This window comes from Neomonachus schauinslandi, chromosome 15 (assembly GCF_002201575.2).
Source record: "Neomonachus schauinslandi chromosome 15, ASM220157v2, whole genome shotgun sequence".
Lineage (NCBI taxonomy): Eukaryota > Metazoa > Chordata > Mammalia > Carnivora > Phocidae > Neomonachus > Neomonachus schauinslandi.
In genome coordinates, this window is record NC_058417.1 from 49,149,736 (window position 1) to 49,167,325 (window position 17,590).

Sequence of the window (17,590 nt, forward strand, 5' to 3'; positions counted from 1 at the left end):
TCTACCATGTTGCTGCCCATCCACTAGCCATGGGCAATACACGACAAATGGATGACCCAACACCCCAGAAAGGTGCCTGGCCCATCCCAGGAGTTCAACAAATACTGTTAATTTAGCTGAATAAATTCAAGATCTCTGGTTCGGATAATTTAAGATTACCACCTACTTTCTCCCTTAGACCGGGGGCTTTCCTCCCCCATCAGGTGAGAAAAAGCATCTAAACATTGTAACTTTGATAAAGTTAGCTTTGACACATAAAAAGCGAACTTCCTCTTGAACCCTTCAAGAAATGAGAACTGCCCCTCCCCCAGCCCCCAGTCATGTATTTCAGGTTCCTTGACAATCATCCACCTGGATCATTTCTGCCTAAAAACTTCGCATCTTCTATTCATTTGCAAAGGTAATCTTACCTCTAGCCAGCCAAGTCACCAACCAATTGTCCAAGCGAGAAAAATGTTTTTAAAAATGGAGGCGTGGGGGGTAAAACGTCTACAGGCAGGGTTACTACAACAGGTGCTGCGCGGCAAACACGAAACACCCAAGCCGACCTTCTCAGAGAGCCAAATGCTTTTCAGCTAACCTAATGTTCTTCAACTGTTGCTTCAGGGCTTTTCGGTAACAAAAAATGCTCCCTCGCCTTGGCCCTGCCGTTTTTGGCCCCATCACTTACTACCGACTGCGTGTCTGACTTGTTTATCTGGGCGCACCCAGTCATCTCGCTCAGCGACCCAAGCGACCGCGTTTCCTTAAATCAGAGCCCCGTGGACTCTGCTCAGAACTACATTACCCAGCGGCCCCCGCGCCCTTCGCAGGAAGGACGTCTGCGCACTAAGATACTCAGTTCCAAGTTTGGAGCTTTTAGCTGCCAGCCCTGGCCCATCATGTAGCTGCAGCACAGCCTTCCCTAACGTTGCAACTGGGGGAAAAAATCACTTTCCAGTCTGTTTTGCAAGGTGTGCATTTCCATCTTGATTCCCTGAAAGTCCATCTGCTGCATCGGTCAAGAGAAACTCCACTTGCATGAAGATTGCACGCCTGCAGCTTGCATCTTTGTTGCAAAACTAGCTACAGAAGAGAAGCAAGGCAAAGTCTTTTGTGCTCCCCTCCCCCATCAAAGGAAAGGGGAAAATGTCTCAGTCGAAAGGTAAGAGCCTGTTTGCATTACTTGCAAAAATGCAAAGGGTTGTGCATGCATTTATGAATGCATGGATGCAATTTTCGCCTAGCGATTGCATTTTTAAGTTTGAGGTTTTCCACAGCTCAGTTGCATTTCCTGTTTAGTATGTGTCTTTTTTTTTTTTTTTTTGCAGACACAGAGTTCCTGTAAGGCAGGGCTTGCAGTTCAGCTGTGCATTGACGTTATTTGCATTCTTCTGCTAGGATTACTGAGCTCTTTTTGCCTTTTGCACAGTCAGGAGAGATAGAGCAGGTTGGTAGCGTCTAAATGTGCAGTGCTTTATATAATTGTAAAATTCTTCAGTATGCACACACATTATAAGTAATTTTATGTGCAACAGGAATACAAACTTTTTAAAAGTCTGTAGGTGACGATGAAAGGTAAAAGTTGAGTTAAACTAGTAGGAAATTAATGTAATCTTATATTCCTTTGGGAATAAACCGTTGCGGTGTCCGTTTTTAGCTACATTTCCATTGATAACCGCTTTGAACATTAAGCAACTTTTGATTTTTAAAGGAAGTAAAGGTGAAGTGTGAATAATAACATGTTACAGAAAGAGCAGACGAGAAGTCTTTCTCTTCTGAGATTTTACACTGTACACCAATTGCTTATTGGCTCACAGTATTTGGAAGCAGCAGTGAGGACATAGATGTTTTATGTCTCCCCTTTTGGGAGGTGCTTTGCATCTCGAGGGAAAATATGGGGAGAAAACTGTACTTTTAAGCATTACACCAACATGGGGGGAATGTACCGTTTCACTGAAAATCATAATGAAATCTTTTTAAGTGTGTAATTATGTGTATTTAGACAGCTATAATAGGTCAGAAATTCAGGGTTATGGTTGTTTTTAAATTTTTTTCCTTTTTCTTAAGAAAATTTTTTTATACAGTTGTATTTTGCAGGCTTAATGTCATACTGGGGAGGGGATTAAAAAAATTCCTGACATGGCATCAGAGAGCTGAGGGGTTGCTGTCAGGTGCCTCTAGGACCCTAAGTCACTGCTTGTTTCAGAACAAATCCTTCACTATAGAGAAAGCATATGCCATATGAGAATGTATGGAGGGAAGAGGTGAGTTAGATATAGGTGAGTAAGGCTACGAGGGACACTACATGCATGGGGAAGATCCAGTGAAATTAAAGTGTCTCATAAGCCTTCTGCCATTTTTTTGGTATTTTGTTGAACCACTTTTTAATTCTGCCTGATGGGAATCACACATCTTAGACCAAGAAGGAAGTGATATATGTTCTCGAGAGTTCGAAGTAGGGCAGTGTTTTCCTTGACCATTAGGGGCGAATGGAAATCTGGAAAGCTCAGAGTGCTGAAGAACCTAGGAATTGGCATTATGAAGTACAGATGTTCCTTAGTAAAGAGGAAACCTACAATCTCCTAACTGAGCGGAGACTTAACAGCTTAGAATGGGCATTCTGGGCTTTGATGCATTAAAGAGCTGGCATCTAGTTACTTTGTATTTGGTATACACTCATTTATTCAGTTCAGTTTAATAGATGTATGAATATGTATGTGTATGTATATGTATGTATTCACGTATATGTATGTGTGATTGATTATCTATCTATCTATCTATACACACACACACACACACACAATATTTAAAATGTACTTGTTTCCTTCAAGGAACTTACCATTTAGAAAGCATGTGTGCAAATCATTATGATACAAGATAATTGCATAGATAGTGAAAAGAAATGGCCCAGTTGGGAGTTTAGAGATGGCAGTGATCTCTCTGGGAGATAAGAAGGTTTTGTGAAGAAGATGGTTTTATAGTGATCTTATCTTTGGACCTTAGGGTCTAAAGTAAATCAGGTTCCTTTTCTACTTTTTTTTTTTCTCTCACTCTGAAGGTAGGGAGCTCTGTTGTACTAGAGCAAGTTTCTGAGTTGGGAAACTAGAAGGTACCAGCATGGCACACTTGCATTAGGAGTGTGCCCACTGTAGATCAGCTACTGGTGGTTCTTCAAATCAGTTCCCAGTTAGCCAAATGGTTTTCTTAATTGGGTCCTCTTTGGAAGGCAAATCTGGTGCCAATGTGAGGTGTCTGTCCAAAAGGAAAATTATCGATAGAAGGAAGTGGATGATCATTTCAGACATGGCATGGGAGCCTTGGCCTGGACGTTAAGTGTGGAATTGGCCTAATTCGGCTACGTATTCTCAAGTGGCCAAGACATTTTTCGCAGTACCAAAGTGCTTTGTAATACTATAACCAAATGGAATGGGAGGCAAAAGTGAAAGGTGGACACAACCTCATAGTATTGAAGAATTTAACCACATGTTCAATTCAGAGGACCTTTATGAACTTTCTAGATCACTATAATTCGGTCTCCCAGACCTCTAATTTAAGGCAGAGCAGAGGCAAAAGAATTACAGACTCCCTGGGAGCTGGAAGGACGGGGCTGCTTCTTTCCAGCCTTACCAACGGTGAGATTCCGAGAAAGAATTTCTTAAAAAGAAATTTTGTTTTCCACAGTTGTAACTTTAGGTGGTATGCTTTTCAGCTTGTTTATATTAGCTGTCTGGGGTTGAGCTGACATTTTTCAAATATTAAAGTGGTAGAATGCCTTTGAGGAAATCTGAAATGTAAGTTAACAGGAAGGGCACCCAGAAAGTGCAGGAATTCCTGCACATTACAGGAAGACAAGCTACAGGAAAAATGTGTCATCTGCATTACCCCGGAGAGAAAAAACTATTGTTATTAGCCATGATGATTTGAGGGAGGAAGGGAGAGAGGGAGGTGGGGAGGTCTGGCATCTCCCAGTTCACCTGAAAATACAGAAGTTTGACTCTGTAAGAAAGGCACTCTCTCTCCCTTCTCCCTCTTTTCACCTTTTAAAAATATTAGCTTCCCTTAGTTTAAGCCAGTCAGTACTGGGTAAATCGTGTTGGGGGAAATGCATGGAAGGCATAATTCAGAAGCATGTAGGAGTGGGGCAGGCACTCCTAGGGGCTCTTTTCCTCTGTAATTCATTCCACCCTGGGAAATGAAATGTGTAAATTTCTCATTCTGTGTAAATTCCTTTGTTAGGTTGTACCAGACAGACTTGTCATGCTTAGCCTGTAATCTGTGCCAGGATGTTTTATAACCCCGTACATCTCAGGACACAAAATCAGAATAGGTACCTTGGGTTTCCCCCGAGCTTGTTTTGTGGTGGTGTGGCATTCAGCACTTCATTCAGCTGCGTGTCAGCTGCAGGGGCTCTGAGGGGCTCTCTTGGTGGTCCATTTAATGCTGGAGTTAAAAAGGGCTGAGATTTATCTCATTGGGACTACTTTCTAGTATTTTAAAATCTGAAAGATCTATAAGGAATATTTTTAGAACCAAAGAAAAAAGTACATACATAGCACTTGTTCATTACAGAAACATTTGAAAATAAAGAAAAGGAAAATAAGAATCACTAGTGACCACACTATACATTTTGGCATATATCCTTTTGGACTTTTTTTTTAATACTTCCTGTATATGTGTATGAATAAATCTAAAGTGTGTATAGAACTCATGTCTATTTAGTTACCTTTTGTTTCACTTACGAATATACTGTGAAATATTTCCAAGTGAATATATATATGTGTGTGTATATATATATATATATATATTTTTTTTTTGAGCGGGGTAGTGGAGGAGGGACAGAGGGACAGAGAGAATCTGAAGCAGGCTCCACGCCCAGTGCAGAGTCGAGTTGGGACTTGATCTCATGACCCTGAGATCATGACCTGAATTGAAACCAAGAGTCTGACGCTTAATCGCCTGAGCCACCCAGGTGCCCCCTGAGTGAATATATTTCTACATTCATAATATTCAGTTCTATTTGATTTACTTCAACAGAACCTTCATGTTTATTAACTTTGAATATTATGAAGTTACCATGAGGTCAGACCAGCTCGTATGTTACTGTGACTGTATACTGTGGCCTTAGAGGAAGTCCCAGGTTCTGGATATCAAATTCTTCCCCACTGTCCTTTTCTGTTCCACCTTTTAAAAATAGCTTTCTTCTTATTATAAAAATGATATACGCTCTTTGAAAACAAAATTCAAGCCAAAGAGAATTTTCTAATAAGAAAATTAAAATCACTCCAAGTCACACCATCCAGAGCTAATTACTGGTAGCTTTTCGGTAAACATCTCCTTGCATCTGTACACACACATAACGACACATATGTATCCATGGGTGCTCTTTTGCATGCTATGTATGATACTTCCAACCTCTTTTATACTTCGCCATGTATCTTGGGCATCTTTCCCTATTCACACACAGTCAGGTATCCCATTCTTTTAAATAGTTGCTTATTTTAATTTGTAAGGATGTAGCTGCTTAATTAATCTCCAGTTGGACTTTCACATAGTTCCATTTTTTTACAGCTCTAAGCAACGTTGCAAGGAATATCACGGACATACGTCTTTGTGCATTTGCCCAATTATGTCCTTAAAATGTGAATTCCTAGAAATGGAAGTGTTAGGTCAGAGGGCATGGACATAGTGCCAGATTGCCCTCCAGAGACCTAACACAAATTCTTATTCCCATCAGTGTTTGGGAGTGCCCATTCTCGGGTTTAAGCATCACGGTAAATATTGCCAAATAAATTGCTCTCCAGAAAGGCTATGGCTACTTTTTTTCATCCTAGGTCTCATAATGTGAAAAAAAACCTTTGCCAATTTGATCAAAGATCTTAATACTTTACTGTCATTTGCATTTTTTAGTAAAAAAAAAAAAGAAGTTGAATTTCCCCCCTTTTTTTTGACATTTGTGTTTTATGTGTTTGAGTTTTTTTCTCATAAAATGTGTCTTGAAATTTTAATTTGGGGATCAAATTATTTCCGGAGTTAGGACAGAACATTCCAAAATTGCAAAGCTTAGGTAATCATGGTTTGAGAGTTGGGTCCTATGTGTCTCAACTGTTTAGTTCCCTGGAGAGTTCTAATTTTAATTTTAACCCAAATGTCTTAAATAAACATCACAGATTTCATAAATTCATTTTGTTATACTTTATATAGCTATCCAGATCCATATGAAAATAATAAGAAAAAAGTGTAATGATCTGATTAAAATTCCAGTCTGGGAAATAACTAACTTCTGGACATTTCTGCATTTTCAGTTAATCTCTACAGGCAAAGGTAGCTTTTCTTTAGTTTCATAAATAATTCTTACATAGTACCTGGCTGTGTTCTATGCACTGTTGCAGAAAAATTGCCTTTTTTTTTTTTTAGCCTCATGTGCAATCCTGTGCATCATAAAAGGTGGTTTAGTTTATGAGATTTGTTAGAAGAATTAAGGCTTGATGACCTCCCAAATTAGATGTCATTCACAACGTCTTCTTATCATAGCCTTCTTTAGTGAATGTGCTTATTTATGCATCCTGATATTCAGTGATAGAATTTAGAGCTAGGAAAGGAGTCTTATAGTCCAATCAGCTCATTTTACAAATGAATAAACTGAAGCTTTACAAGAAAGCAGTTTGCCTGTAGAAAGAGCCAGAGGTGGAACTTAAGTCCCCTGATTCTCTGTCCCAAAGGTCTTTTCACTAAACCACACACAAACACTAGTAATCCACATTTATAGAGCTTTTTTTTTTTTTTTCCAGAATCTTTAGCATATTTCACACTTTTTTGTTTTGTTTGTTTTTGAGGGGAGCATGCTGGAAAAGGGGGCTGACAGGCCAAACAGCAGGAATTCTTTTTCTGTACCCAAGAGATGGTGATCCATGAATCATGGTGGTGGGGCTTCTCCCCAGTTCTCTGCCAGGGGATATTTTGCAAATACTCTCATTTTAATTCCCAGCGCTTACACTATACAGCTGTGCGTTTTAACCACTGTAATTGTTATTTGCGTTTTATGGACGATCTCCGAAAGCCCCTGCTGGGTAGCTAACATCTCTTCTCGTACAACTTTGCATCCCCACCTCTTTTAGCATTGTGCTTATAAATAAGAAGTGCTCAATACATGTCTGACAGTTAAAGTATTTTTAATCGGGGGGGTCTCTATCACTTCCCTCCACATTTCATCAAAGGTTTGGGGTAATTAAATTATAAGGTAATTTTCTTCCTCTGCTGCCCTGTTTCCATTAATATTCCCATTAGATCTTTGCTTCATTATTTGGAAGTTTTAAGAATAGCATAAGTGGCAATTTAGATGGCTAAAGCAGTGTCATTTCTCCTACCTACATCCTCTAGACAGATTTAGAGGTGGCCTGATCCTTGGCTAACTTTTTCTTTTAAAAATATGCGGAACTAAGATGAGCTGTCTAAAGAAGCCAATGGGACAGGACTGGAGTGAATTCCTCCATCCCGTGCTGGTTTCAGGAGCTGTTTGTAAGTTCCCTCAGTGCTTGAGCCTCTGAAGGGTTGTCCGAGATAATCTGAAAGTTTTCAACAGCTGGTGGCTCAACGACAAAACAGGGAACTCTGCACGGATAACCCCCAAATGCGACAATTCCCCACATCCTCCTAGCCTACCGCCGCTGTCAATGCTGCCCCCCTTTCGCCCTGTCTCCTCATAGGGTCTTCCTTTCCTCAGCTGGTCCATACAGTTTGGTATGCAGCCATAAAACTCCCTCTCTCTGCATTGACAGGATATTCAGGTTATAACCTAGTCACATGACGTCTATCAAAGCATCGTAATGGAGTCAACTCAGTTGTGAGTTGAAGCATTAAATAGACCCTTGCTAGATAGCCCATTGTCTGTTTTATATTCTAGTCTCTCTATTCCTCCTTAAGTTGGATAGTTGGATTGGGATCAACCTTTTTTTTTTTTTTTTTTTTAACAGACCATTAGCTGTAGGTCTGGATGTTGATCTAAGCCCACACCCCAACACCCCATGCTATCATCATCCTCATCCTCATCCTCATCCTCATCACTTATACTATGGGATGTGTTATGCTTTTGAACTTCATGTGTTACGCTTTTGAACTTCACATAAATCCTATGGGGATAGATACTATTATTGTTAATTTACAAATAGGGAAACTGAGGCTCAGGTGAGTTAACAACTTGCCTGTGGCTGGATAAGCAGTAAACGGCAAAGGCAGGATGCAAAGACAGGCCTGTCTGACCACAGGGCCCATGCTCATTATCAGGGAAATTGCAAACTATAGCTTCACCTGTGCTTAAGGATAGCCCGTGAGCTAAAATGGGAAAAACAACCCAAAAGAGTAATATTTCATGACACATGAAAATCATATAAAATTCAAAGTCAGTGTCTACAAATAAAGTTTTATTAAGACACAGAGGTGCACATGCATTTATATGTTGTCCGGGGCTGCTTTACCCCCGACAATGGTAGAGTTGAATAGTAGTGATGGAGACATTATGCCCCACAAAGACAAAAATAGTTACTGTTCGGCCTTTTTCAAAAAAACGTTTGCTGACCTTGCCCTTTATGACTTTATTCAGTCAAGTAATGGAATCTTTTCATGATGGGGCTTCCATATTACATTCCTCTTTGGCTTTAATTGGAAGTTGTTAACCTGGACAACTACTCCACCAGCTACCTCTGGGGTCCAGCCCACAGGAAATGTCTGAGTGGTGCTTCTCCTGGTTATGAGATTTGTAGGCCATTGCTCATTTCCGCCGAACTCAGCTACCGGTCTCCGGCAGCCCATCCTGGGGTCCTTTCCCCTCAGCTGTGCTCTTCCTGTTTGCTTTAGATTTCTTTTCTTTATTTCCCCTCCCACTGAGAAGCTGTTCATTCATTCTTCCCTTGTCCCTTCCTATCTCACATTTTGTTGAAGAAGCAAATAAAGTAAAAACAATTTCTCACTACCATCGTGGCCTGGCTTTGTTGATCATGATCATGAGCCAGCCCAGAAGGTCCATCATTTCTTTTGTGTGGAGAGAAGTTGGAAGCTTCCCTCCATAGTAAGATAGCCTCCATCTTACCTAGATAGCTTTTCATTTTTCATCTCCTGTGAAGGTTAGAGCTGGTGGATCACATTAACCTCCCCACCCCTGGGTGGACAATTTTGTTTGGGGAATGAGTATCCTTTTGCTCACAGAGTCACTTAAACTGTGGGTATTGTGTGTATTTAGGAAGGAGAGTCCTGGGAAATGTTCTGCAAATGAAGGGAGGATAGAGGTGGGATGGAAGCTACATGGAGACAGAGTAGCTTCAGTAGGATGAGCCCAGATTTGCTCACCATATCCAGAATGAGTTAAGTTTAAGTCACATACAGGGGAGTGCTACAATTCCTACTCTTCTAGATGGTAGCAAGGCTGCAGATTCTTTCTATATGTGAATTATCTCATTCTCCCCTTCCTAGAGCCTGGTGAGCTGATGCCCCATTTTGTATATGAGCAAACTGAGGCTAGAAAGGTCAAGGAACTTGCCTTTGATGGCAAGGTTGACAGTGGCAGAGCCGTGGCTTTAATCAAGGTCTGTCTGATCCTAGAACCTGAGCTCCTGGCTACTCTACTTGAGTTGTTTCCCCATAAGACATTTATGAACCCATTACCCAGAAGACATGGTTGGTGATAGAAAACATGAGTAGATTCCATGTGAATTTGTCTACACCGGGGCTGGGTATGGTTATTAGGAGGGGCTGGCCTGTGGCTACCTATATAGAGGTTCCTTTTGACGTGTTCCTTTAAGCCTCTGTTGATCATGGGATGGCAAGTCTGACTCATTCTGAGCGTTAAGGTTGAATTCCAAGTACAAAGTACCCATCGGTAGAAGGAAGCTGGTTACAACTGGTCTACTGATAGATACTGTACAGACAGGAAGTTAATGTTAAACATCAGTAATGAATATTGATTCCATTAGCTGTCTTATAGGCTGTAACTAAGCAGATCCAAACTTCATGTGTTTCCCTGCACATCTAAGTTAAAAAAATTTTAAAACAGTAGTAAGAACATGACCAATTTGGCACCATACCTCAGAAGAGGCGTACTCTAACCCCTTTGTGGTTTAGCGATTTCCTGTATTCCTGGTTATTTCTGTGTAAATGTAACAGGTGTTATTTCCTTGAAATTGTGAGTGGACCTGCATATCCACTGCTTTCCTTTTGTTCTGGATGGTGTGGAAGGAACTAGAATTCTCTCTTTTTGTGGTGGAGGAGGCAGCTGGCGAAGTGATGGATGAATTCTCTCTCTCGACTCTCTCTCCAGCCCAAGCAGGACAGTCATACCTATGTTTCAGTTGATTCCCAGGATCCCATGTGGAAGCCATGGGAATAGATGGTCTAGATGTTGAGGGACGAGTTATTTATTCCCTTCCTAGATTCTCCTTGCTCCAATCCCACATGGGACGAATGAGTTAGAGATAAGGGTAAGGCTAGAATCTGAAGAACCAGTGGGAACAGAATGGTAAAGAATATGGGAATTATTTTAGAATGAAGGTGCAGAGACAGCCTCTCTGTGCTATTTGAAATCTTTATAAGCATATTCTCCCCACTTTCTTTACTCCTTCTTGTGCCCCAAACTCCATTGCCATTTGAAAAACATAATCCCAGAGACTATGAACATACCTAAAGAGAGAACTTGAGTAAGGGGTTTGTCCAGACTAATTCAACCAGTAAAGTTGGGATCGATGGTTACCTTTAAGACATTGAGCTTGTGGAACTAGAGAGGGGTGCATTGTGCTCTGCTCTTCTGCTTATTGCTATGAGCCTTGAAAAATCTATTTACCCTCTAGCTTTGGTTTCCCTACCAGCTACATGGAGAGACTGACACTCATTCACAGGATTGTTATGAAAATTAGGCAAGGTTTTGTACGTCATGTGTTTTGGCCAGTGCTTGGCATCATTTATTCAACAAATATTTATTGGGCACACTGCTGGGTTTGAGGCGTTTTGCTATCGCAGGCTCACTATGAACATAAATTTGCTCCCCTCTTCCCTTCTGTCTAGCCTTAAGAAACTTATAGTCTAGTAGGAGGTAAGAAAAGCACAGAAATGTGTAGAATAGAAGCTAGCATCCTAGATATGTCCAGAAGAGATACTGTGAGTGGGTGCGTCCAAGGGATGAGAAGGAGCTCAGGGAAAATTTTTACAATGAGTGTGCAAGTATCAACATGAATTTCAGAGTTGATGAGGAAATTGTGCCCGAGATCCAAAGTCGGGATGGAGAAGGAACCTTGACTTCAAGTATCCAGGGGCACCAAGAGAATGTTCATGTAGGCACCACAATTCCTTGGAAGGATAAAAAACAGATGTCCAAGCAGAGTATCTGAAACTTAAAAGACCTCGCTTTTGTTTTCTAAGAATTCCTGTTTTTCTTACCAAGCTATATACTGTTGTTATTACTTATGATCATAATAAGTTAATAAGTGGAATATATCCTCTCTCATGCTTTTAGAGGTTGTGTTTTTTTTTTTTTTTTTTTTTTTTTGGATTGTGGAAACTCCAGGAAATCCAGAGGTTAATAGTTAAACAAGTATATCATATCACCTGGGTTTATAGGCACACTGTAATTATATAAGCAAGCTGTTGGTTCAATAATCAACGTCTAGCTAAGTCAGGGAATATTTTCCAGAGCATGGCCACAGCTGCAATTTTCATTTTTTATAACCTGCCAACCTGCCTTTTCCATTTCTTAGTGCTTTTCCTTTTTCTAGAATCATCAGAAGTCAGTCAGAGAGGAAAACTGTTCAGTGCATTCCTGGATTTTACTTCCCTTATGGGAGGTGTTCCAGAAGGTTCTTTGTTTTACTGAAGTTATTCTCTCTAGCAGGATATTGGGTACTGGCAAGAGAGTTCATAAATTTTGTGTGTGGGTATTTTTGATTTCAGAAAAATTCCATTAAAAGATAAATATATGGAAACAATTGATAGGTTAAATTAACTTGTCTTTCATTATCTTGGTTTAAAAAACACAGTGACCTATGGCTCTGGAGCTCATAGTAGGCTCTTTCTCAGTGTAACCAGTCCTTAGTCACCTGCTTTCTCCTCAGTGACTTCATTCAGCACAGGGTCAGTAGAGTGGGTGAGGTGGGTGGGCCGACTCACCCCCATTCAGAGTCAGGAAAGACACAGGGCAGTTTTTGCCTTACCTTGCTGTGTGGTTAAAGAGCATGTATGACCCAGCTAGGTAGGTAGGACCTGCCAGCTATATCATCTCATTTGAGTGCCTTGCCAGGTCCTCTTGCTTGGGGCTTTGATCCTGATTGAGCTTCCATTTTTATAGGTAAAGTAGGAAAAAAAATGCAGATTTAATTCTGGAGTTGATTTAAGAAAGAGATCGAGCGCTCCTGATACATTAGGGTTAGAATAACTTTTTCCCATCCCAAACTTCAATCTTTTTTTTTTTTTTTTCCTGATGTGATCTGGCTAAGGACAAGAGAGTCAGCATTGGTTGGGTAGGGGGTAGGGTGGGATGGTCAAGAGAGCTGGGGGTGCAGAGGACCATATATTTTTTAGTTGAATAAAAAACACAAATTGGGTGGCTCACACAATAGGAATTTATTGTCTCACAGCTGTGGAGGCCAGAAGTCTGAGATCATGGTGGTGGCCAGGTTGTTCCTTCTGAGGGCTGGGAGGGAGAATCCATTTCATGCTTTTCTTCTAGCTCCTGGTGGTTTGCCGACAATCTTTGACATTCCTTGTAGGCATGTAGATGCATCATCACGCTGACCTTTGCCTTCACGAAGTTCACGTGGTGTTCTCCCTGTGCGGGCGCATGTGTCTAAATGTCCCCTTTTTATGATGACACTGGTCGTATTGGATTAGGGCCCCCCTTAATCCCATGTGACCTCATCTTAACTGATGATGTATGTGATGGCCCTATTTCCAATAAGGTATTTTCTGAGGTACTGGGGGGTTAAGACTTCAACATAACAATTTTAGGGGGACACAGTTCAACCCATAACATGGGAAGGTAAACATGGCAGCACGCGAATGCTGCTCTGTGTGATGCGCACAGGATTTCTGGTACAAGCTGCAGCTAGGATACCAAGGAATGTAAATGGTCTAACTTGACCTGGGAAGATGAAGAAAGCAGTCGGTAGGGGGAGGACCTTAAATTGGTAATAATGGAATTTTAAGTGTGGTTCTTCTCAGGAGGAAAGCAAGTACAACAAGAGGCTTGCCATCTGGTCTGCGAGCAGACTACCTGCTCTTCCTTCTGATTTTCTATTGTTAATGACAGACTGGCTGCTTCTAAATTCGGGGGTGTTAAATTGGAAAACACACACACACACACACACACATGCTGTTGCTGTATTGATTCCCAAAACTTAACTCATGTTTGGAGGCAATGAGATCTACTAAATGCTTTCAGTGGTTGTCACAGGCGGCTTTCATGGGTAGACACAGAGGTGGCGTGCTTGCTTAGAGGTTGGGGGAAGAGGGTATCCTTCCCTTTGTAACACATGGTTCTAGTCCTAATGAAACAAAGCTTAAGAGGGAATGGGAGTGAGTAAGAACCAAGGATCTGTAACCAGGCAAAGCTTATTTTTAGAAAAGGCCTGTAAGCCTTTAAACAACAAAGAAGTTCTACTTGAGTGTTACCAAGCTCTTAAAAATTGATTTTTTTCTTTTTTAAGAGCGAGAGTGAGCATGCAAGCAGGGCAGAGGGAGGGGCAGAGGGAGAGAGAGAAACTTAAGCAGGCTCCACGCCCAGTGTGGAGCCCGACTCGGGGCTCGATCTCACGACTCTGAGCTCATCACCTGAACTGAAATCAAGAGTCTGACGCTTACCCCACTGTGCCACCCAGGCGCTCTTCTTAAATATTGGTTATTAACAAAAGGTCTTTTCAACTCTGTGTATACTTACTAGAGTTAATAGCTTTATTTTCTTAATGTGGTTGGAGTATGTTTAGCATAAAATTACGTATGAAAATACTAGGATCCAGCTTGAGTGAGAGGGCACAGTATGGGATGAAATTGTCAGGGCATATTGCGAGAGGTGGGGTGGTTGGGGGTAAGGGCAGTGGGAAGGAACTTTCCCAGCTTAGAACAGACAGTCCATCCTCTGTTGCCCAGCTAGGGTGTTGATGGTGGCATGCTTCAAGTATGGGTGGGTGGGGGGCAGGTGGGCACCCCAGAAAAAAGCTGCAGGAAGGGAAAGTGTCCCTCAGAGCTCGGTGGGTGGTCCTGGGACAGGCAATCCAAACGGCAAAAGGGCAGGTGGGCAGCAGAAGCGAGGCAGAAAGTCAAGTATTTGATGAGTCAACGTGAAAAGGGAAGAAAGAAATAATAAACAGGGAGGGAGATCCGTTGGAAAACAGGGATCGGAGAGTCAAAGGGTCCAAACAGCCAGGGTGCAGAATTCAGGCAGGACTGTCTGTGCTTTCCCTCCCATATGAGCCCTGCACATGAGAAATGAGTACGCACCTCACCTGTTTCTTGCAGCTTTGGAAGGAGTCTTGGTTCACCTGACTATTGCGTGATGCACTCACAGGAAGCCTGTGGAGCTGGGTGTAGAAGGAGATGCGGGAAAAGAGCAGCAGAAACTAGTTTGGGGCTTGTTTGAAACGAGCCCAGACTGATCTCCACGTTGAGTACCTGCGCGCAGCTCCAAGTGGGACCAACAGAGTCAGAGGAAAACAGGAAATAGTGAATCAGCTGGATTGTCAGGCTCCTTGGTTTATAGACTGAAGCCGGCTACTGGTTTTCTGTCTCAGGTTCGGAGGTGAGCGTGGTCTTAGGGAGCACGCAGCCCTGAGTCCTAGGCATCCAATTCTAAGGCAAAGCTGGGAAGCAGAAACGTTAAGTGCAGGGTGGGTGGGGTGGAGGGGAAAAGCTTGTGTGATCTTCTGTCCTCAAAATATGTCAGGGGGATGGAGAGACTCAGTGCTTGCTGAAGCCTTTGGGCAGATGTCAAGAGACTGGTAGGATTTTTCTTCCCTTTGTTCCAGCATTTCTGTTTCGAGAATCTATCCTGTAATAACTAGTGATTTTGGAGTGCCTACTATGTGCAAGGCTTTGTGATAAGCACTTTACTTATTAGCTCTAATTTTCATAAAAACCTGAGAGCGAGGTAAAAGTACCCCCATTTTACAAAGGAGGGAATTGGAACGCGGAATTAATAACCTGCCTAAGATCAGAGAGTTAGGGGCTTGCAGAGCTGGGATTTGAATCTAGTTCATTTAAATTCCAAAGTTCATGTTTTTTCACTATGTAACTGCCATGGCAAAATAGCGAAAAATAGAAACACCCTACTACATAATAATAAAGGAATAGCTTCAGTTACAGATACCTACCTGATATGTAATAGGTTATGGAGACAGAGCAATAATGTTAATGGGAAGACACTTCTGACCCAGGAAGAATGGATATAGATACGTAGAGTGATTACACATATATGTAGGTGTTTGTGTCTTTGTATTTTATTTTACCTGAAGTCAAAGTGTTTTTATCCGGGACAGTTTCATTGAATCCACTTGTAGGAGGTATAACTGAGCCTGGTAGGAACTAAGAAATGCATTTTCTGACTCTCTCTCTGCTTGCTCTCCCTTTGAAGGGGCCCTTATTCTGTTTTTCTTGGAGGGTCTTTTCTGTTTTGCCCTGCAGACTCATCAATAGGCACGTAGTTTATTATTTTTTAATTTTATATTTTTAAGTAGGCTCCATGCCGGGCAGGACTTGAACTCATGACCTTCAGATCAAGACCTGAGCTGACATCAAGAGTCGGCCGCTCACCTGACTGAGCCACGGGGGTGCCTCTCTGCACATAGTTCGAAAGAGCTATTAGCCCTGTATCTATATGACTGTAGTTTCGGTACCCACCATTGTTTGGCTAGTTACAGTCTCTGGTCTGAGATCAAATTCTCTATCTTGCAAAGGAAAAGTAATAACTGTAATGAAGAGTATCTGCTGGATTGGCTGGCCCTGAGTCAGGTGTCCATCTCTGGGGGCCTGAGGAGTCAGCACAGGGCCCACTGCTACTCAGCAGTGCTGTAAGCACGGGTCATCTGAGTAGGGGGCCTGAGTGAGACAGAAAAATGGATGGACTTAATAAGCACGTGGGAAGGAAATCCAGGAGAAAATGAAAACAACGAATATGGCTTTAATGCGAGCGAAGCTTTGACCGTATTTGTGACCTCTGGAGTTTCAATCATTCTTTTAGTAACAAGTCATTATAAGTTTGCCTACTATTGGGCGCCTGGGTGGCTCAGTCGTTAAGCGTCTGCCTTCGGCTCAGGTCATGATCCCGGGGTCCTGGGATCGAGTCCCACATCGGGGTCCCTGCTCGGCGGGAAGCCCGCTTCTCCCTCTCCCACTCCCCCTGCTTGTGTTCCTGCTCTTGCTGTCTCTCTCTGTCAAATAAATAAATAAAATCTTTAAAGAAAAAAAAACAGGGCGCCTGGGTGGCTCAGATGGTTAAGCGTCTGCCTTCGGCTCGGGTCATGATCCCAGGGTCCTGGGATCAAGTCCCGCATCAGGCTCCCTGCTCCTTGGGAGCCTGCTTCTCCCTCTGTTTCTCTCTCTCTCTCTCTATCATGAATAAATAAATAAAATCTTTAAAAAAAAAAAACCCAACATTATTTAAAAAAAAAATAAAAAAATAAAAAAAAATAAAAAAAAAAACAATTAAAAAAAAAGTTTGCCTACTATTAATAATAAGAAACTTGGTTAATGAGGAAGGAGCTGCGTCTCCTCAGAGTCTCTCATAGTCTCTGTGAGTGGAAGGGACTCAGACCCTCTACGCGGCCCGTCATCTGTTCTGTGGTCAGTTGCCTTAATGAGGAGCAGTAATACCGTCCGGTGAACAGAGTCTGTGCCCTTGAACTGAAAGAACACCACAGAAAAGGTACACTGGTGCTCTCTCTATTGGCTAAGTGATAAATACAGGATTCGTTTTCTGGTGCTGTGACAGTTGCCCGAGTATGTGGGACAGAGAGTTTGGGCAATAGATACCTGGCAAGATGGAAAGAGTTTCCAATCATGGAAGGCTGCATCTAGCAAGGATCTCAGAAATCATCTAGGTTGAACACCTCATTGTATAGATGAAGCGACTATGGCCGAGCAAGCTTGAGTAACTGAAAAGGTCAAGGTGAAAGCAAAGTAGATCTGGAAGACAGATCTCCGACACCCACACTTGGACTGCTGTTAGCATCCCAGGTGCATCCTGATGCAGAGCCAACCTTTGACTCTCTGGGGAGCCCTTATACTCTTCCTATAAAGATAGAAACTAACCCCTGAGGCTTAAAGATAAAAAATAAACAAGAGCATCAGGCACAGTGGAAATCAGGACCTCTGTTTATTCAGTGGGGCATCCGATGATTGAATGGGTCTTGTTCAATCATGCATGCAGCCATTCATCCATTTATTCATTCTCCGAACATTTATTAGATGCTTCTCTGTGTGGTTCACGGCCGAGGCACCAGGAAGTGTGTAAAGAGACGCTTCCTACTTGCAAGAAGCTCAAATTCTAATGGGGAACAGATGTGTGGACCCACATTTGTGATTTCATGATAGCTCAAAGGAAAGGTGATTATCTGCTTAGATCTTGCAAAGTGAACGGGAGGGT

The 17,590-nt window shown here is 42.0% G+C and overlaps 1 protein-coding gene across 1 annotated transcript in view; it reads left to right on the forward strand.

Annotated features, from left to right (window-relative positions):
* The first annotated feature begins 827 nt into the window (after positions 1 to 827).
* Positions 828 to 17,590, forward strand: part of MAP2K6 (mitogen-activated protein kinase kinase 6) — a 107,861-nt gene continuing 91,098 nt past the window's right edge. Inside the window, exon 1 of the mRNA XM_021678448.1 lies at positions 828 to 1,144. Within this exon, the coding sequence (XP_021534123.1) occupies positions 1,129 to 1,144 (16 nt within the window). The 5' untranslated portion in view covers positions 828 to 1,128. The remainder of the gene's footprint in view (positions 1,145 to 17,590) is intronic.